The 21,440-nt window shown below is 50.4% G+C and overlaps 1 protein-coding gene across 1 annotated transcript in view; it reads left to right on the forward strand.

The window, feature by feature from the left end:
• Positions 1-20,933, forward strand: part of LMCD1 (LIM and cysteine rich domains 1) — a 52,792-nt gene extending 31,859 nt beyond the window's left edge. Inside the window, exons 3-6 of the mRNA XM_017668483.3 lie at positions 2,378-2,633; positions 7,530-7,859; positions 19,071-19,286; positions 20,278-20,933. Coding sequence (XP_017523972.1) covers positions 2,378-2,633; positions 7,530-7,859; positions 19,071-19,286; positions 20,278-20,436 — 961 coding nt within the window. The 3' untranslated portion in view covers positions 20,437-20,933. The remainder of the gene's footprint in view (positions 1-2,377; positions 2,634-7,529; positions 7,860-19,070; positions 19,287-20,277) is intronic.
• Positions 20,934-21,440: the final 507 nt, after the last annotated feature.

Consider the following 21,440-nt stretch of genomic DNA (forward strand, 5'->3'; position numbering starts at 1 on the left):
TGTGTCTGTACCCTCTTCGGTCTGGGTGCCTGGAATAAGCAGGGTGGGGCCACAGCAGTGTCTTCCTCATCTCTAAAGTCCCAGCAACACGCTTGGCAACATGAAGAACGTGAATCAAAGGAGGCATGATGTTGGTACAATCTCAGAGAACATCTCCTGTTCGTCAGCATTTACCATTTCAAAGTGTGTCCCTTTGCCAACATCTCTAAAGGCATCCTAACAGTCCACATTTGCCAAAAAAGCCAAAGGCTGCTTCCTCATCCAGCTCCACGTATGGGAGGACTGGGGAGGTGGCAGAACGCATGGCAACACTGAGCTTCCCTTCCCTTCCTCCCCCCAACTCCTTACGCTTCCTGCTCTCCTGCTGTCACTCCCCACAAGCAAACCCACAGAGCTACACCCACCTTCTTAGCAACACAGTCTCCCCGTGCCTGGCTCACGACAGGGAGAGCTGAGAGAATACTACTGATCGTGAATAAAGGCCCCAGTGCCACAAGCAACTCCTTCTTACGAGGTCACAAAGAAAAGATGTTTTTGCCCTGCATCCCCTTTGAAGTCCTATTCTCTTTTGTAGCACTGGAATTATCCTTGAGATTGCCAATTTTAATGTTTCTCAAATTGCAGCCCGCTGAATGCAAACTTGGGCTGCAAGCTTCTCCTCACGTAATGCTGGGAATGCTGCATTCTCCCCCACTTAAAGTCCCATTGCACATTGTCCCTTTAAAACCAAGCAGCAGCCTTGCACACAAGAAATGTGTTTAACCTTCTGTGACCCACTGTTTTCCAAACTGATCAGCACCGAGCCCATTCCGATAAGGCTAGGTACTTACATCCGGGGCAAACTGGTCCAGACCAGCACAATGACCCCAGGGCATATGCAGTTCCTCCTACGGCCCAAACTTATTCTTTGTGCTGCAGTTTCCATCTGATTTTCTCTCCCTCTCATACCCCATCTGTAGGCTCCATGAAGGCTGTGACGAGACCTCCTTCTCTTCCTATTAGACGAGGTGCTTGTTGGCCTATATAATTCTTTGTTGTAGAGGGCACTGTTCTGTACACTATAGGATGCTTACCAGCGTCCCTGGCCTCTGCCTTCTAGAAGCCGGTGGCACCCCATTGTGGCAGTCAAAAATGTCTCCAGATGTTGCCAAATGTCCCTTGGGGGACAGAACTGACCTTGGTTGGGAATTGATGTAGACCATTAGGGCATGCATGCCCTGCTAGCCCCACGATCAGTATTTGTGACATGATTAAACAGATCAGTCTCCTGAGTTTCAAAGAGAAAAGGAGGATTCCTTGGGGCATGGCTGGCTGTGAGGTGCTCATGCAACCGCAGTGGGAGCCCTTGCTTAGGGCTGCCCATCCCTGCAGAGGTCCTGACAGTGCTCACTTCACTTAACAAGCTCTTAAATCACATGCATTACAGCATCTGAGACACAGCACGCCTAACGTGACGGGCCAGCAAGGGAGGGGAGCAGTTTTCCTCTCACACCACAAACTCTCTGGATTTCTAAACCTTAACAGAATGACACAAAGCAGCCAAATGCTTTTGTTTTTAATTGTCAGAGAGAAGTGGCAGGCTTTCAAGGGAATATGAACCTTCCCCTGGGATGCTTTTCCTTCTTCAGGCCTCACAACAAGACCTTGCCAGTGACCATCAGTCTCTCCAGCCTGAGGGGTTTTCTAAGCTCCGTTCCTTCCCCTGTCCACCAGTTTCTTGAAGAAAATTTCCAGCTGTATGCTAACTTCAGGATAAGTGCTAATGGTTTCAAAAGTTGCTGATGCTCCAAGGCTCGTGAATCTTGGGAGATGATTTCAGTAATTCTTTAAAGCAGGAGTCAGCAAACCCCTATTCTAAAGGGCCAGAGAGTAGATATTATAAGCTGTGCATGCCATGTGGTGCCTGTTGCAGTTACTTGAGTCTGACTTTGTAGTAGACCAAACACAGCCACAGACAACATATAAATGAACAGGCATAGCTGTGTTCCAATAAAACTTTATTTACAGAAGCAGGTGGTGGGCTGAATTCAGCCACAGGCCATAAAGACTCCTGCTTTTAGTGTTCTAATGAATGAACCAGACTTTGCCACCACAACTACTGTGAGGAAAAGCATGCTGTTCTTTTTACTGGCAGAAGTCATATCCCACATTCCTTACAGATAGACAGGCTGATAGAAAGACTAGACTCTCCCAAAGGCAATTTCCAATTCCAAAGGATTTTTGGTCTCAGCTTATCATTTGTCTGCTGTAGACATTTCTAAGCAATTAAAGTTAAACTTTGAGCTTGCTTTCAAATAGGTAAATGCTGTCAGCAGGAGACCTGTGCCTCTTTTCTGGAGGTTGACCTGAATTGTCCTGATCACCCTCACTCCCCCAGGAAAATATGCAAGTCATGCAAATGCAGCCAAGAGGACCACTGCCTGAGCTCTGACCTGGACGATGACCGGAAAATTGGCCGCTTGCTGATGGACTCCAAGTATTCCACCCTCACAGCCCGGGTGAAAGGTGGGGATGGCATCCGGATTTACAAGAGGAATCGGATGATCATGACCAATCCCATTGCTACTGGGAAAGATCCCACCTTTGACACCATCACCTATGAGTGGGCTCCCCCTGGAGTCACCCAGAAACTGGTAAGAGAGACTCCTCCATCCATGTGGCTGTTTTCCCAGCCTTGTCAATATTAGCCATGCATGAACTCCTGAATTTCAAATGCAAAGTAAGAAAAGGGCAAGGTTACAAAAATGGTAGGAATAGCTATGGTTTCAACCCTGGTCCCACCTCATTGTGTGATCTTGAAGTGACAATTGGGCCTTAGTTTTCCTCATCCATGAAATGGGTAGAGGTGTTTATATGAATTGTAAGGGCCCTCCCAGCACTAGTACAGGATTGTTCCTGGTTCCCTGTGGGCTCAGCACTTATGAACAGAGGATGGTTTACCATTCAGTCCTCTCAGGTGTTTTTCTTCATCTGCTGGATGTACAAGCCTGTAGGAGAGCACAGAAATGGTCCTCGCTTCTCTCTAGCAGCTGAAGCCTCCTGGGCTCAGAAGGGAAAACCAACCTAGCTTTTCACAACCTTGGGAAGAGGCATCCAGAGAAGGAGACGGTCCAAAGAGAGCAAGTGACTTCACAAGGTCACACTCTGGCTCTCCACTAAAAAAATCCATAGAAAGTCCATCCCCATGCACAGGCCTCACCCCAGCCCATTAAATCAGAAGCTCCTGAGTGCAGGCTCAGAATTACCAGACGTGAGCACTTATATTACCACCCCCCAGGTACTGTCACATGCAGTCACCCTCAAACCCCAGAGGGCCAGACCAGTGCTCCTCAAATTTTAACAAGCACGCAGATCATCTGGACAGCTTGCAGGAATACACCCAGGAGGCCCGGCTGGTCCCAAGACTCTGCACCCCTGACAAGCTCCTGTGCCGATGGTGCTGGCCCCAGACCACACCTGGAGGGACCAGGGCCTACATGATTGTATACTTAAGACAAGAAAAGGCCCTATAATTTTAGAGATGCCTGCCTGGAGTGTAATTCAGTCTCCCCTGGGAGAAAAGGAGAGCCTCTGGGGTCTTGCACAGCCCTGTTCTGCAGGCTACTCACACGGCTCTGGCTGTGCCCTTGTCAGTAGGTACTGACTACTGACCTTCCTCCTTCCTGCTCTGGAACACTCTAGGCTCATGCCCATCTCAGAGACTTAGCACTTGCGGTTCCCTCTACTTGAAACAGCCTTTCCCTGTTCTTCGCACAGCTTCTGACAGCTGGTCTCAGACAGGCTATTCCTAACTACACAACCCACAGTAGATGCCACCCATCCTCCTGCTACGTTTTCTCTCTCAGTTCTCCAGTGTTTCTTCAGAAGCTTTTCTTACAAGCTGTAATTGTCATCTGCATGTCTTTGCTGAGCTATCATCTACCCCCCCCCCCACTGGAGTGAAGGGAGGCCCACATGGGCAGACCCCATGCTGTGCTGTGCACTGTCCTATCCAGCACCTTGCACTGCAGGGCATGCAGTAGGCTTGATGAGTACCTGCTGAGAGCCGGTGACATTCCATGTGTGGTCTGTGTACCAGCAGTGCTCCAAAAAACCCTTGTCACTGGTCCACAATGAGAAGCACAGAAATCGAGAATGAATTTGGGGAAGATTTTGGAGCAATCAACATCCAAGCATGGGATCAGAGAGCTCCTCTCACTGAACAGAAATCCACTGTGCTCAGATTCACGTGGAAATTTCATGTGGCATGAGCTCCATTCTGGCCATGTGCAGAGAGCCCACAAATCATTCTGTGATAGGCGGACAGATCAACCAAACAAACTTTGATCCTTCACCATACAGAGCTGGAGCAGCACACTTCTAAACTGCAGTTTAAGACAGGGAAAAAAATCCCTTCTAGATAAAGTGAAGAGAGGCAGAGACTTTTTAAGCTGTACTTTTTGAAAAGCATATTTTAAAAGAACACTTCAGTATTCATAAGCTCAGCCAGCCTATGAGGTAGGAATGATTTTATGTGTAAGGAACTACAGAGAGGTTAATGGGCCTTCACCAGTTCTAGGGACTAGGCAAGGGGCAGATCCTGGGTCACAGAGGGTGGGTCAAACAACAGTAGCTCCAGAATGTGCCGGGTGGTTCTGATTGTGGGTCCGCGTCCAGTCCCAAGCCTGGGTTAGCCATCAGTGGGTCTCCTAGATGTCAGTGGAAACTAAAGCAAGCAGCTCGTAAAAGTGCTGGCTGTGGGCGTCAGGAACTGGCTGCGAAAACCCCTGAGGCTGTGGCCCCGAACTAATCAGAGGCAGGCATCATCAGGCCGTGATTAATGCTGGCTCATAAAACCCCACGGTATAAAAGCCACTCTGTCTGCCCTGCATCTGGCCTGCCCAAGAAATGCCCTGCATTTCTATGATTGGACAACTCCCTTCCCACTCACCCTCCTGTCTTCTTTTAAACTACCAAGTGATTGGCACTGATTGTATTTTGGAAATGGGACCACATCTTGCTGTCATCCTTCCCAGTCAGAATGAAAACCAGACAAGTTCTTAAGCCTTCAAAGACTGGAACAATAAACGTAATGACTAATATTTATTGGGTACTTACTATGTGCCAGGCACCATGCCAGGAGCTATACATGTATGATCTCTGCTAATTTTCAAACATCGTTAGAGATGTACTAGTATTACCTTCACCTATGGGGGAAACCAAGGCTCAGAGAGGTGACACAACTAGCCATGTCTCACAACTGGTTAGCTGGCAGAGCCAGGTCTTGAACTCAGGCCTCTCTGACTTCTTAGGCCTTGCCCGCTGAGGCAGGCCTGGGGAACTGGGTGGGTGGAAGGAAAGGCAGAAAGGACCAGGTACCCTGAGTTAGCATAGGGAAGGCTTTCAAGGATAGGGAGGGGTTAGGCAGGATCTGGGGGGAGAGAAAAGGGACACAAGGGACCCAACTTCCATTGAGCATTTTGCTCATCAACATGTTGTTACTCCTGTTTGCTGAGTACGTTACAGCTCCTTTTTAGGGGGACAGGCAGAGGCTTTTGAGGTGCCTATGCGGGTATGGTTCTCATACCTTGTCCTCCACTCCCACACCCGTGGCAGGCGCTGCCGATTGGTCAGAGCACTGTCCCCATGGAACCCTTATTGGGTCTCAGCCTCCTCCTCATCACAGCATTGCAGGTAGCCACTGTGACCGGAATTGACATGTAAGAGGAAACCCGTTTACTATCCTTGTTTGACAGCTGGAGAAGAATCAGAGCAGAATCAGGATTGCGTCTTCCAAATCCAGAGTGCACTGTGTTTTACACCCAACCGTGGAGCACCTTTCCCTTCCAGGTTTCTCTCTGCACTTTGGATTCCTCCCCTGATAAAGTCTGATTCTTCACCCAATGTGTTCCAGCCAGAAAGCAGAGCACCAAATGACTCAGAAAGGTGCTCATGAAAAACGTAAAACCTAAACCAGTCTTTCCACCTGGTTGGAGAAAAGGCTTCTTGCTAAAGATTTTGGGAACAGCTTCTTGGAGAGATACCTGGGTGAGTATCTTACAGGCTCTGAACAGCACAGGCAGCTGACTCCAACCCGGTCCTCTCTCCTGGACACCTTCCCAAGTCCACACCAATAGATCATGACTGTCTGAAGGCCTGTGTTGAAGTGATTCCTGAGACCTTCATCAGGCTTGATTAATAATGTCTGCCACAGGTATGTGAATAGTGAGTGGCAGCAAGAGTCATAGGCCAGTTGGGTGAGGCCAGGTAAGGCCTGGCAGAGGTCTGGCCAGCCAGGCGAGACTCAGACCAGCCAGGTAAGGTGGCTGGAGTCTCAAGCCACAAAGCACAACCAGTGGCGGCTAAATGTTGTGGCCTTGAAAGCAAAGGCCAAATGCTGCAACCCAGCTGGTACACAGCTTTGAGCTGCAACAGGAACGCTGGGTCCCTGGGAAGGAAAGCTTCCTGTCTCCAGGGCCCCAGCTGGGAATCCATTAACTCTACTGGCCACAGACACCTACACCACAGATAAGAAAGAGCCGTGAAAGGACACTGTGTATACAGGGATCAACAAGTGGCTGGCTGGCAAGGTCACCACCCCAGGACTTCTACCACAATGTGTGTTTGTAAAGCTGAGCAGGGTGGATGCAAACCCTTGAAGGCCAGAGCCATAGCCAGATCCAGGGACTGGAGAATCGTGACACCAAGCAATACTTGCACAGCCGCCTCACCCTGAAAATGACAAAAGGAAATGCCCCCCCAGAGACTGGGGGACATTTTTCTTCTCTTTGTGTATCATCCATCTTCTAGAGACATAGTATGGAAGGACTGAGACCCACACTGCTGAGTTCAAAGCTGTCTCTACCACATATAAGCTGTGTGACCTTCAGGAGGTTACTTAGCTTCTCTGTGCCTGTTTCCCAGAGGTAATACTAGTGCCTTCCTTCTAGGGATGTTGTGGGACCCACTCCTACTTGTGGGACCCACCCAAGTATAACATTTCTATTTTTTTAAAAAAAGGCCAAGTGGACAGCTATCTACAAGCACATTAATGTTTGCATGATTACCAAGCATATCGATGTAGAAATGTTACTGACTTGAGAACTTGTCCAATCTATGGGAAGGTGCCTTTGCCAGTTTTTAAAGTATTAAACCATTATAAAGTACTTTACACCTATAATGATTTAATTGCACTTTTCTAAGAAAAGCTATTTTAAACTAGATTGACTTTTTTTTTTTTTTAATTAGGAGCACTGCCATGGGGTAAAAGAAGTAAAAACACTCTTTTTTGAGGGAAACAGAATCCACGTAGCAGAGCCAGCACATCTGAAATGAACACCTACTTAAATCACACCATTCTCATCAGGAACGTGAATGTGGGGACAATGAACACTTATTTAGGCCTCTCTTGAGTGTTACCAAAATTCACAGCTTTTCTTCCTTCAGAGTCCCTGGGTTCGGCAAAGATCTGAAGAAGCTGGAAACTTCACGGATGCTCGATCTCTGCCTGGTGCTGGAGAATCACAGTTGGTTTATCCCCTCCTCCCTAGGGCCTGCAGTACATGGAGCTCATCCCAAAGGAGAAGCAGCCGGTGACGGGCACCGAGGGTGCCTACTACCGCCGCCGCCAGCTCATGCACCAGCTGCCCATCTATGACCAGGACCCCTCTCGCTGCCGTGGACTTTTGGAGAACGAGTTGAAACTGATGGAAGAATTTATCAAGCAATATAAGAGTGAAGCACTGGGTGTGGGAGAAGTGGCCCTCCCCGGGCAGGGCGGCTTGCCCAAGGAGGAGGGGCCGCAGCAGGGAAAGCCAGAGGGCGCAGAGCCCACGGCCCTGGCCACCAACGGCAGCATCGGAGACCCATCCAAAGAATACGTAAGTCCCCTGCCTCCGAGTCTGGCTGAAACCAGCAGCTCCAGGCTTTCTCCCCCAGTCACACACTCGGGCTGCCAGCAGCCATTTGAGGCTCACTGACTCTGTGCCAGCACTGTCCGTGGAAAATAACACAAGGTCACTGTCCTGGAGAGGCTAAATCACCCAGTGGAGATCACAGGCAGTCACACGGTCACAGCTTAGAGAAAGGGCCCCTAACTGGGCTCAGGGGTGAGCATGGGCTTAGAGGCCCAAGCTGGCCTCTGAGGAATACCTACGACTCATCCAGGCCTTCGGGCTTTGTGGGGAGGTCCTGTGCTGCCTTAAAGGGGTGAGCACATGCCAAAAGAGCCCTCAGCTCCAGAGGGCATGGTGGTGTAGGGACTGAACAAAGTCCCGTGTGACTGAAGGTGGAATGTGCTGGTGGCAGGGGACATGGGCTGGCAGGGGCATGCTCCCACGAAATCGGGCCATCCACCCGGTCCACACCCCAGTAGTGACAGGCCCATCCTGTCGGCCAAGCCCCAGGGATCAAACAAACGCAGGACACTATTCTCAGAATGGAGGAAGCTATGGATTTAAGACTTTACTCAGAGGGTGTGGGGAGCTCGGGCAGGCGTTCAGGGATGGCGTCAGGGGATCCAAGCCATGCTTCTGAGAGGCTCCTTCTGAGAGCCCCACATATTTGTGGCGGAGGTGCTGTGGGAGAGTGAGCCGCTGGAGGCCCTCTGAGAAAACACAGAGAGGCCAGGGTCCGGGGAGGAAAGCCTCATAGGCAGGTTTGTCTTCATCTGCACCAGAAGAGGTAGAAGAACTAGCTTGACACTAGTGCCACGTGGGGCTGACATTTGCTAAGTTCCGTGGCCACGGGCCCCTCTTCTACTTTTTGCTTTACCCTGCAACCCACCTGCCAAGTGACCCCAATAGCCTCTATTTGACATCTGGTGATAAATAATCTGATACACAGAGCCCTCAAGCAAATTACCTGCCTTGCAGGGAACAGGCTGGCGGCCCCCCGTGTGAGCAGACACCCCAGGGAAATGCCAGCCTAAAGGACACTGTTCCTACATTCAGACAGGACTGAGCTCTGTGTTGGCTGCAGTGACTCAACTTGTTATCCCAAAACTGCATCTTGCATCTGCAGCCCCCAGCTTATAGGAGGTTCACCTGAGATTGCCATCCAGTGAGCTAGGGCCTCATGATGTTTATCGGAGTCTCTAACCCAAAGGACGAAACTTATTTTCACTACCATAAATTTGATGATGGTGGTGAAAAGACCCAGTTCTCAGGAAGAGTATATGTCCCAGGGACTTAAGAACAATTAGAGCCAGTTACTATGTTTCATAAGCTCACCTCCTCCCTAGTTCTGTCTTCTGCCCACCTTCAGATAGCTGCATGTCCTTAAGGACTATGCAATTCCAAGTTGGAAGGTGATGTCCTTGTCATTGTGATGTCCCAACTGCCATCCCAAGGGAGATATGATCTGAGGACATATTTTATCCTTGACTCAGCCCCACATATTTGTACAGCATGGAAGTGGGGCAAAGGCAGACTGAAATCCCAGGGCCTGACTACAGTCAACTTGAGGAATAGTTCTGACACTTTGGAAACATTTAACCGACAAGACCAGACAGTAAACAGGGAATCTGAAGGAAGCAAATAATTGCTGGACTGAGCTAGCTGGGGAAGACAGCCTTCTCCTTCCATACCTTAGCCCTAATTTTAATTAGGTAGCGAATTCCATAATTAGTGGATTCATGTTGGTCACCCCCTCTAAATGCTGAGGGCTTGTCTTGTTATCTCTGTGTCTTCAGCAGGCACCACTGATATCAATAGTAGGTGCTCAGTAAATATGTGGTCCATGAATGAATGCACAAATGAATGAATGGCCAAGCTACACTGAGCCTCAAAAGATGGGGATAATTTCGATGGCCATTTTGCCTAGGAAGTTGATGGGATCCACATTTGTTAAGCACCTGCTCTGTGCCAAATGCTACGCTGGGTCTTTGTTTAATTCATACAGTTATTCGGTGGGGTGAGTCTCACTGCTCATTTTACAGGTGAGGCATCGCAAATTCAGAATGGACAGGTAACTTTCCCCAGGCCCCTCAGTTTCTAAGGGGCAGAATCTGAATCCGATCCCCTTTCTACTACAAAACGTTGAGTTATAAAACCCTGCCTGTCCTCTATTCCAGGGAGAAAGCAAGCCAGGGTACTCCTAACTGTATTCCCTGCTTATCTCCTTGAAGCTGAGGAGTGAATCTCATTTAAGTAGCCAGATAGCCTGCCAGGTCATAGACCAACTGTGTGTCCCCAGCAACCCAGAAGTTAGGTGTGGTCATGAACTTGGCACCTTGAACTGCTCGGCCTTACCCCCAGTGAGTGGCCACACTGAGTGGACTTGGGTGCCACCGCCCTGGGTGCTGCACTCCGCTCATTTGTCTAACAAGGTGTGCAGGACACGTAGTGGAACCAAGCGTCAGGCACGAAGCCTGACTTTTGCTCCCTTGCTGAGCGACATGCTTTGTTAGAAGTGTTCAGGGCATTCAGCTGGGGAACCCAGCTATGGGGAGGAAGCTGCGGGACTCAAACTGACACCCTAAATCCAAACGGTGGATTTTTTATGGAAAAAAAAAAAAAAGAGGGACACATGAAACATGTCACAGCAAACTCCACTAGTAACTTAGCACTGTTCATCATCCTGAGACAGATCACTATTATTACTGTTGTGAGCAGCTGCCATTTTAATGGGCTTTCTGGGAACTGGCATAGTACGAGCTCTAGAGTATCTGACTGGAGGCTCCCGGCCACCCAGGGACATGAAGAAAAGCTGTCCGATTCGAACCACCCTGTCTCCCTAGCCCATCTTTCCTGTTTCCCAAAGCTAACGGGTATTGTGCCGTGTGGCCATCTAAGTGTTGGAGGCATTAGAGCGAACAAACTTGATTTTCTCTGTGGCAAGACTTCTAAAATCCTTTGATAGGCTTTGGCAGTGAAAACACCTGGAAGGCTGGTTAACCTACAGAGAGCTGGGTCCCACCCCAGAACTCCCCGCTTAGTAGGTGCAGGTGGGCCTGAGGATCTGCATTTCTGAGTCCCCCAAGTTGAGAATACTTTGAGAACCACTGCTAAAGAGTATTAAATACTACCTTACATATAAGCTAAGCAAAAATGATTTCACCAATTTGGTATATGATGGGGGTCCAAGAGATGTTAACAGGTACATTTTCTAGATTTATAAAGCCTGCTGGCTTAGGGATTCCAGCTCTGAGAGTGCTTCATAGCACGCTCACATTCCTTGAATTGTCCATAGGGAGTTCTGGAAACGCAGGCACAGAATGTAAAACTTCTTTATACCCGACCCCAACCACCCCCGTTCTGAGGCCCTGAGCACCCACTTCTCTCCATGCTGCTAAGCCCTCCCTACCACCCGCCTCCACCAGACTGTCCTCAGATGAAAGGGTCACCCAGACCAGAGAAGCATTTTGCTGAAAGCCTTTTCCAAGTCACCTGTGTGCAACTCCCACCCATGAACTGAGATCTGAATGAACCCAGATAACAGCCACCGGCCAGCCAGGTGGCAGGGAACGGTGCCCACTGAGCGCAGCTCATCCTTGTGGCCAGGGCTGCTCAGACCCTCAGAGCCAAGTACAATTCATGGGTCTGCAGCCCTCCTGCAGCTCTCCCACCCAGCGCCCTCACACAGGCCCCACCCAACAGGGCAGGGCAGCCTACCGTTCGCTGTGGCCCACCGGAGACATGACCCCAAGAGCTGCAGAGCCCACGCCCGGCTCAGCGCAGTCCTCACTACCCTGAGCTTGGGGGAGGCTGGACGCCACGGGAAACGCCTTCAGGTCATCCTTCCTGAGGAAACACGGGAGCAGAGAAATCCCAGATATGGACTCACCACTGTCACTCCTAAAGCAGGTCCTTTAAATCAGCGAGGCCATTACAAAACCCTAGCCTCCCTCCCTTGTCCCACTGTGTGCACGTGGAAGGGGCGTGGGGAGGGGCAGACAAGCTGAGAGCAGGGAGGAGTGGGGGGCGGGGGGTGGGGGGACTGTTACTGCACAGCGGGCTCATGCCTCTCTCGAAGCTCACCAGTGGGAGGCTGGGTTGTTAAACCCATTTCACAAATGTGGAACCTGAGGCACAGAGAGGTGAACAGGCTTGCTGATGAGAGGTGGGGCTGGGATGCCATCCCAGGTCCTTCTGTGTCACCAGTCCTGCAGGGGGCTGAGCCCTCCTGTGGTTTGTGGGGGACAACAATAGGCATGGTGGGTACAAGGACGTATGTGGATCTGTGTTTGTTGAGCGAGCGGCAGTGTTTGGAGCAGCTCGCAGCCCAGCCCTGTGAAGACTTTGGGGGCCTCATGTCTGTGTGCCAAGAACGGCAGAAAGACTTGCCCACCCCACCCCAACCTTCCAACAATGGGTTCTCAGGGGTCTTGGGGGCTTCAAAGGGTTCCATGGCCAGGGAGCTGCCAAGCCCAGCGGCCAGGACCCCGTCACACCATGGCCACGCCCCAGGCCCTCCACTCCCCATGTCTCCCACCTGCATGGAAGCCGGGTGCCAGGGCCAAGCAGGCAGTGGCCTCCAGGCTCTGACCGTGAACGGCTCCACCAAACCTCTCCCTGTGTTTAGAGAGCTTACCGGATATTTTCTCAGAAATTAAATATACAGATTTCCTGGGCATGGCCGTTTTGCCCAGGAATTTCCACCCTTCCCTACACCCCAAGCTTGTAACTGAAGAGAGGGGAAAGGAAGCCAGCACAAGCAGTGAATGTAATCTTCACCCTGCAGAATCTGTCATTCTGGCCAGGGGTGCCCCCGGCCCCTCCCCCACACCTCTCCCTATTTCAGGCCAAGTCGTGGCACCAACAAGTGCCTGGGGGGAGGCACAGTGAGGGGAAGGAGGCCATCCTGGGAAGTACAGTGTCACCCCCGGCCTCTCTCTCCCCACAAGCACCCACAGAGGAGGGGTGGGGGGCCGGGACTCCACCCTCCCACCGAGCTCCGCCTCCCAGATGGAAACTTACAGCGCTGGCGGCTCAGCCCGCCTCCTGCCCCAGCGAGGGGCATATCTGTGGGCAAGGGACTTCCGAATCTTTGTCTGAGCAGATGTTTGGCTTGTGGGCTCCAGGAGGCTGGCTTTCCTGCCAGCGCCTCTCTGGGAATTTGAAACCGCTGCCCCACCACCATGCCTGCCCCCACCCCCTGGCCTGGGAGGCTGGCTGAGCTGGAGGGGCAAAGGCCCAGGGAAGCAGCCCCCAAAAATCACTGTGGGTACCAGGCTTCTCAGCCTCTACCTCCCTCCTTCTCTATGGTGGAGATATTTTAATGCCATTAAAGGGAGGTTTTTTCCCCACAAAAAATTCCCTTTTTCCCACTTTTTATACTATAAATACTTTTCTGTGTTGTCACATTGGCTTCATAAGCATATTTTTTTTTCCAAATGGGCCGCATAGTATTCCATTGACTAAAACAGGGGTTGGCAAACTTTTTCTGTAAAAGGCAGACAGTGACTATTTTAGGCTCTGTGAGGCCCATGGTCTCGGCCCCAACTCCTCACCTCTGTCCGCGTAGCTCTAATACGGCCATAGACGATATCTGAACAGAGGACCATGGCTGTGTTCCAATAAAACTTGATTTGCAAAAACAGATGACAGACTGGACTTGGCCCACAGATATAATTTTTTGACCCCAGAACTGGACAAACCATAAAAAATAGTTTTAGCTACTTATGAGTTACTTTGGGTTTACCCAATTTTATTTAGCTATTTTAAGTTCATGGAGGAGTAGGGTATTATCTGCCATTCACTGGCTGCCTAGGTGATGCCAGGCCCTGTGCCAGGGGCTTCACATTGTTACTTTATTTAATCTGATATAGTATACCCTTTTCTAGTCCCCCAGCTTGTGAGAGGTTAAGCTAGAACTAGAACTCAGGCCTTCTTTACTCCAAACCCCACAGACTCCAAATCACAAAAGCTCCCATTTCCAGAGCAGCTGCAGGCCCCATGCGAGGCCGTTGCAATAGAGATGACCACACGCGCGGCCCTTCCCAAATCTGCAACATCCGTTTTGTGGGAGGCCAGTCCTTGCCCACAGGGTTGTCAAAGCTGGATTTGTGGACACCCCAGGCCTGATGTCTTATTTTCCAAGTGTGGTATTTATGAAGCCTTCCTGACTCCCTCCCCCAACTTCACCAGACGGCCAGTGAGGAAGCTTCGGTTGGAAATGCCTGACATTTTACCTCGCTGGGCAGAGAGCCCCATGTTCAATAACCTGTCCCAAGAAGAAGCCTGAGGCCAAGTGGTTAGCCAACAGCAGTGACCACTACATGTAAAGCATTTCCCACCAGCCAGGTCCTGCCCCTTCCCTCAGATGGGGAAACTGAGGCTCAGAGAGGTAGCTGCCTCATCCAAGGGCTCACCAGTGATGAAGCTGTGGGACTGATCTCACCCCAAAGCCAGTGGGTGACCCCAGCCACCTCACCCCAGCCCGTCCTGCTGCACCATGACAAGCCTCAGGAAGATGACCATGTTGGGGGACAGAACATAAGAGGCAAGGATGCCAGAAATGACACTGGGCCAGACAAGGAAAGGAAACAAAACTCAGGGATACAGAAGGCTTTCAAAGCAAAGATGGTGAATAATCACCATAAGAGGAAATGGGGAGATGCTGTTTATAAATACATTGTTGAGTATCTGTGTTAGAAAGAACCCAGTGCCTGAACTCAAGGCCCTTGTGCTAATGTTTACCATATTGTAAGAGTGAGGTTTTCATAAAGTACTCTGGGTTTAGCCTGGGCAGGCCTGCAGATAAGAGCCTTCCAGAAGAGAACAGCATGACTGGGACCAAACTTCTGGCAACCCAGAAGTAAACGGAGAGATTACTGCTGGTTTGGAGGGTTCTCTGTATCTGCTGTGGCCTCCCCCAGGGCCAGCAAGCTCAGTCCTTACAGACAGTTCTTTGGCCGCCTAACCCTTGGCCACTGTCCCTAATCTGCTGTTGCCTGAAACACTTTGTGTCTTGGTTACTTCCATTGCAGAGGTGTTAATAATTCTGCACACCCACTGAATTACCTGATGTTCCTGTAACCTAATGCCAAATATCAAACCACCCGAAAATGGAGAAGCTTAAGGAAAATAATATCTATTTTGCTCCCAAGTTAGCAATTCAGGCAGTGTTCAGTGGGGATATCTTGTCTCTGTTTATGCAGCGTCTTTGGAGCAGCTCCTAGGCTGAGGGCACTGGAATCTTCTGAAGCTTGGTCACTAACATGTCTGGCCTTGATGCTGGGAAGACGCAGACAGCTGGGCTGGACCAGTGGGAGCTCCCTGGGCCTCTCCTGAGCTCTGTGGGTTTCCTGTTTGTGGGTGGTGCTCTAGCTTAGAGGTCCCAGGGCTTCTGTCCTGCCGGCCCAGGGCTTCCACGGCACACAAACATGGAGCGAGCCCAGTGGGAGCCATGTGACCCCGTCTGACCTCAGAATCCATAGCACCCCTCCTGCCACATTCTGGTCCACAGAAGCTGGTCATTAAGCAAGGGACTCAGACAACCCCCTGGTCGGAGGTATCCAAGAATTTCCCAGCATCATTTCTACACACCACAACTGAGGGAACCCCAACCCTCCACGGTCTTAGCTTCTGAGGCAGCTAAATCTAAAACGCTCCTCGACTTTCTCAGAGCAGGTGCTTCTACAGATTGCAAAGGCCTAAAAGTACAGAACTTTCAAACTCTCTCGTTTAGACCCTTTTATTTAAAAATCCATCACTATTTGAAGAGGGATGCAGCAAAATTTCAGAGGTACAGGGGTAAGCCTCCTGTTTGTTCCACCTATGAAAGGTTTGTGCCAACATCCTCCCACCAGGGCAAAGCAGTCTCCCAGATTCTCCGGAGCAAGCTCTCACTTTACATAGTCGGGAGTGTGACTGAGAACCAATGGATATGCTAATGTAAGTGTTCCTCTCTGTGCCTTGTAACACAGACCCAGAGGACTTCTACTTGACCACCCCTTCTCCTTCACAGGGGAAGGGGCCTGAGAGTGGCCACACTGAGCTTCCTTAAAATAGTCTAGGATTTAAGCATTCCAGGAATTCAAAATATCTCCTGCTGTAACTGAGCCAAATTAGTGATGTCATTTTTGCTGAGCTTATATATAAGGTCATTTTGGGGCACTCTGTGACAGTGGTTCTCAGAGTGTGATCCCCTGATACCAAGAGCATCCCCTGGGAGCTTGCAAATTCCTGTATCCCATCCCAGTCTGACTGAATCAGCAGGTCTGGGGGCAGGACCCAGCACTGTGTTTCAGCAAGCCCCCTGGGGGATGCTGGGGCCCATGCCAGCCTGAGAAGCCCTGCCTCGTGGGGGTGAAGGGATAGGGGGCTGAGTGTAGTCAGGCCCAGGGTGATGACCGACAACAAAACTCGTATGACTTGATTCTCTGGCCTTGCAGAGATGGACAGAGTGGAAATGGAAAGTGCAAAGCTCATCGGTGGGAGGAATAACCTCCTGCCAGTCTGCATGCTTGTGGTGTTACCAAAAGGAACCCTGGGCCTCTGAACCAATAGTGAATCCTGCCTCCAGCGTGTTTTGATCATCTTGGGAAGGTGATGTCATCCCAGAGCCTCAGGTTCCTCCTCTATAAGGAAGCTGGGGTGGAGATAACAGGGATTTCAGCTAATCATTATTGCATCCTTGAAAAGTCCATTAATTCTGTTATCTCATGTAATCCATGCAACAATCCTGTGATGTTAATATTACTAGTAGTATCCCCATTTGACAGGTGAAAAAACTAAAGCAACTTGTCCCAGTCACACAACTAGCCCTGCTTTCATCCACCCACTGCAAATTTAGCAATTGTAAACCTCAGGACCAAGGGCTGTAATGTGTAAGTTTGTGATGAGAAAGGCAAGATCACAGGTCCCGAGCAAGCTGGGCATCCCAACTCTTGATTGCCAGTCTGCACCCAGGGGCGGAGAGGCCAGCAGGCTGCCAGAGCCGGGAGAGCCAGGACACCATAGGCGCCATCATCCTTGGAGGCCATAGGGAAGGGGGCTTGGGAAACAGCCCAGAGGCCAGAAAAGGAAATCAGCTCCCGACACACATTGACAGGACTGCTCACCCAGACATCTTGTTTCCATAAACTGGCTGTGCTGGTGTTTCCTAGAAGAGGGCTGGTACTGGAAGGAATGAGACCAAGAGTGGGGATACTGGCAAAGCAATGAAGGAAGAGCCATGCCTGAGACGGGGCCTTGACAGAGCACTTACCCACGGTGGGAGGGCTGGACCAGGCTGGGAGAGCACCGGCCTCCCTGGCCTCAGGAACCATCCTTGTCCCCTTCCTTTACCTTAACAGCCTCCTTAAAGACCTCACCTCCAAATACAGTCACATTCAGGGTTAGGGCTTCAACACACGACTTTGGGAAGGATACAGTTCCATCGGTAACACAGGTCTACTAATGAGAAAACTGGGATTTTTTTTTTAGGAGAAAACATTTCACTGAATTGGAGTTCAAATGTAAAATCCATTCTTAGCTGGTGGGTCCTACAAGACAGGCAGCCAGCAGGTCTGGCCACAACCAGTTTGCTAACACCTGACCAAGTGGCCGCACAGCACTGTACAAAGAACTTGAGGTCAGGCTCGGGCCCTGCTCAAATCCCAGCTCTGCCTCCTGTGTGCTATATGTTATTACCAAGCCATCTCTGAATCTCTCTGAACCTTAGTTGTGACCATGTCTGGGAGTGGGGGGGAAGATGATTTCCCTGAAAGGGAGATTAACTCCAGAAGGCGGAGTAACTATCTAGGGCTTTGTGGAAGGGGTATTAGTAGGGAGCGCAGAAGCCTAAGCATAATGCTGGACATAGACCTGCACCAAGGCAGTGTCAATGTCATCACCACTGGACTTGTGAGCAGGAGGAGAAAACTCAAAAATGACGTGAAAGTTTTATGGATTGAGTTTGTGCTCTGGGTAGAATGTGATGAGAATGGCAATTTACCATTGTGTTTTTCCTCCAAAGTAACCATGACAATAATATCAGATCAATCCCAGGTGGGGGACATTCTACAAGATAACCTGACCACAGCTCCCCCAAACCATCGAGGGCATCAAAAACAGGGAAAGTCTGAGAAACTATCCCAGCCCAGAGGACCCTAAGGAGACGTGGTGACTACCTATAATGTGGTGTCCCTGCTGGGATCCTAGAAGAGAAAAGGGACAGCAGGCAAAATCTAAGGACATCTGAATAAAGTTTGAACTTTCACTAATAATAGCATATTAGTACTGGCTAGTCAACTGTGACAAGTGTACCCCATTGATATAAGATATTCAGAACAGGGGAAACTAGGTGTGGGATATGCGGGAAGTCTCTGACCATCTCTGCAATTCTTTTTTTAATCTAGAACTATTCTGAGATGTAACGTTCATTCTAAAAATGATCATGCATGGGTGAAAGATCCTCCAAAGTGCGAGGTGGACCAGTGGGTTTAATGTAACAAGGATGGAAGGCTGAATGATAGGGTTTCAGATTCCACATTAACTAACTTCTGAGAAACTACCAGGTTTTGATGTAGCATCAAAGAAGAATATCATAGTTACCTGGAAAGGCTGTTAAAATGCTCCTCCCTTCCTTCTCCAACTTAATATCAGTGTGAGGTCAGATTTTCTTCATATAATTCCAAGAAGACAACATAATATGAAAGATGAAGCTAAAACACGTACCAGAATCCAGCCACTATTGAGCCAATCAAAGAGATTTGCAAAATTCCAAAACAATGCCCCCACTTCTCAATAATTTTTCTGTCTTGGAAACGGTAGTTATTTTTAATTACAAACATTTATGTTAAGATGTCAATTCATTATTTTTTTTCAATGAATACATACTTAATTTTTTTCTCAGTTTGCATTTGTTGTAAACAGCAACAGCTATTTATCCATATGAAGAAAAACGGTTCGGCGTTCTTAATAATGTTTAAGAGGACACAGGGTCCCGAGGACAAAAAGTTTGAGAATCACTGGGCTAAATAAGTTCTTTATGTAGTCGTCACCATCTACCTATTATTGCCTCACTTTGCAGGTGGGAAAACTTAGGGAGAGGCACAGTAACATGCTCAGGGGCCTCCAGGGTGTAGGGAGCCCGGAGGGCACACTCTGCCCTGTCCCTGTCCTCTCTGACGGCCTTGCTTCCACGGGGCGCCCCCCGGCCCCTAGGTCTGCGAACTCTGCAAGGGCGTGGCGGCCGCCGACAGCCCCGTGGTGTACTCGGACAGGGCCGGCTACGGCAAGCAGTGGCACCCCGCCTGCTTCGTGTGCTCCAAGTGCTCCGAGCCGCTGGTGGACCTCATCTACTTCTGGAAGGACGGCGCGCCCTGGTGCGGCCGCCACTACTGCGAGAGCGTGCGGCCGCGGTGCTCCGGCTGCGACGAGGTGAGGGCCCGAGGCCCGGGGGTGCGGCCTCAGGGCTGTGTGTGCACCACGGAGGCAGGGACCCGTGCTCTCAGTCTCCTCCTCAAAGGGCTCAGGCCCCAGCCTCGGGATGGCCGGGGTGGGGCAGCCGCAATGCCGCAGACTGCTGGGCACAAGGCCTGGCACTCAGTGAGGGCTCGGGGGGGACATTCGGGGACATTCCCGGGAGTCAGGGCCAGGAGACCAACCGCCCACACTCAGTCCTGGCTCTGCCTGTCGGCCCAGTGCTTCCCTAACCCCCATGCCTCGGCTTTATCCTCAAAAGATGGGAGGGTGGCTGTGCCGCCCCACGGGGCTACCAGGAGGACACAGGGGTTAATGCCTTCAAACACTGCCCCGGGCTGGGCCAGGCGGCTGCTCCCCAGGCCCACAGCTGCGGGAAGGTAGTACCCCAGAGCTGACCTGCTGATGTGAGTCAGTGGAACCAATTGGCCCACAGCCAGGCAGCTGGTAAATATGTAAGTGAAACCTCATCCCTGACTCCTCTCTGACCCCCGAATCAGAAGGCACGTTCAGCCAGTGTGCTGTTCTGCTCTGTTGCTCACCATGTATATGTCCCAAAGTGTTACTGTATGCCAAGGCCGAGTGGCCCGGTGTGTCCTGCCCCTGAAGCCGAGCCACTGGCCGCCTAGCTGTCATCAGGCTGCCTCGGGACACAACTGGGCTTTGAGTTTGGTCCAAAGAATATCACAGACGCTAGATAAGGAAAACCTGCCAATGGAGAAAGATTTTTTTCTCTCTTGAGAAGCTAAGATGCAAACCATGACCTTCACTGAATATTGTACTTACTGCCTGAGCGTTAGGTCAGATTCCTCCACTGAAGCATTTAAAGGTCAAAACAAGAAAGGGGGGGTCGGGGGGATGAACCCCCATCCTACAGCTTGCCCTGGATGCACTGACTCTACTTAGGGACAGAACCTGAGTCGTGCTTTTCTTCCACTCCCCTCCCCAGATAATATTCTCGGAGGACTACCAGCGCGTGGAGGGCCTGGCCTGGCACCGAAAGCACTTCGTGTGCGAGGGCTGTGAGCAGCCGCTGAGCGGCCGGGCGTACATCATCACCAAAGGCCAGCTTCTGTGCCCAACGTGCAGCAAGTCCAAACGCTCCTGAAGGGCTGCCCATCCACGGTCCCACTGGGCCCCACTGAGGAGGGAAGCCACGTGTGCCGAGCCATCCTGAGGGTCTGACGGGACAGCAAACAACAAAAACCGTGATTTTTTTTTCCAGTGGGATTATATATACACATATGTTCTAGGTTGGCTGCTGATGGATCCTTGAAGTTCAATAGATTCAAAGCCAGAAATATTCTGAGAAGTCTTAGGATGGAGTTATTTTATTTTTGTTGTTTTTTCCCAGCCACCAAACTAAAGATCCAGTTGGCATCCTGCGAGGCATCTCCAGGAGGAGTTTCCCAGAATGCAATTCTGAGTGATCAAATCACATAGCTGTAGAATGTGCTTGCTTTCCGTGAACGCGGGAGCTCCTGCAGGAACACGCTGGGATCAACAATCATTTCTTGCCTCCTTTTCAAGTGGGATTTGCATTTCAAATAAGTAAATTTTTTGGCATGATAGACATAGCAATAAAAGTTTTATGGAGTCCACATACACCCTGATCTAATTATTGATGCCACGGCAGATATTGCAGCATCCTTTTAGCCCAGGACCCTGAATGCTGGTGCTGGCAGAAGGCACTGTAAGCATTAGTTCAGCTCTTCATTATTTGTGTCTCATCAGATCTCCTTTGGAAGTGTAGGTCCTCCAGCAGAACCCCTCTCCCCCAGTTCCAGGTACCCCCAGATCACTGACAGAAGCGTGAGAGTCGTGTTTCATGGGACACCAAAGTGCGGCCTCTGGGAAGTGATCAGCTACTTAAAGAGCAGGGACCTGACTCAGCTGCCCTCAGAGCCCAGACAGGTGTAATGAGTGAACCCCTTCTGGAGCAAGAACTCCAGACAGAGTGCTGGGGAGCGGCCACACTGGGCCACCTAAGCTGAGCCAGTGGCTGTCCCATGGAACGTGGTGACCAGTGGGACCAGACCCAAAGAAATAACAGAATTTCTGTGAGAAATCTCTCCAGTTTTTAAGCGTTGCCAACTGAACACTGAACGAGCC

This window comes from Manis javanica, chromosome 3 (assembly GCF_040802235.1).
Source record: "Manis javanica isolate MJ-LG chromosome 3, MJ_LKY, whole genome shotgun sequence".
In the NCBI taxonomy this organism is placed as follows: Eukaryota; Metazoa; Chordata; class Mammalia; order Pholidota; family Manidae; genus Manis; species Manis javanica.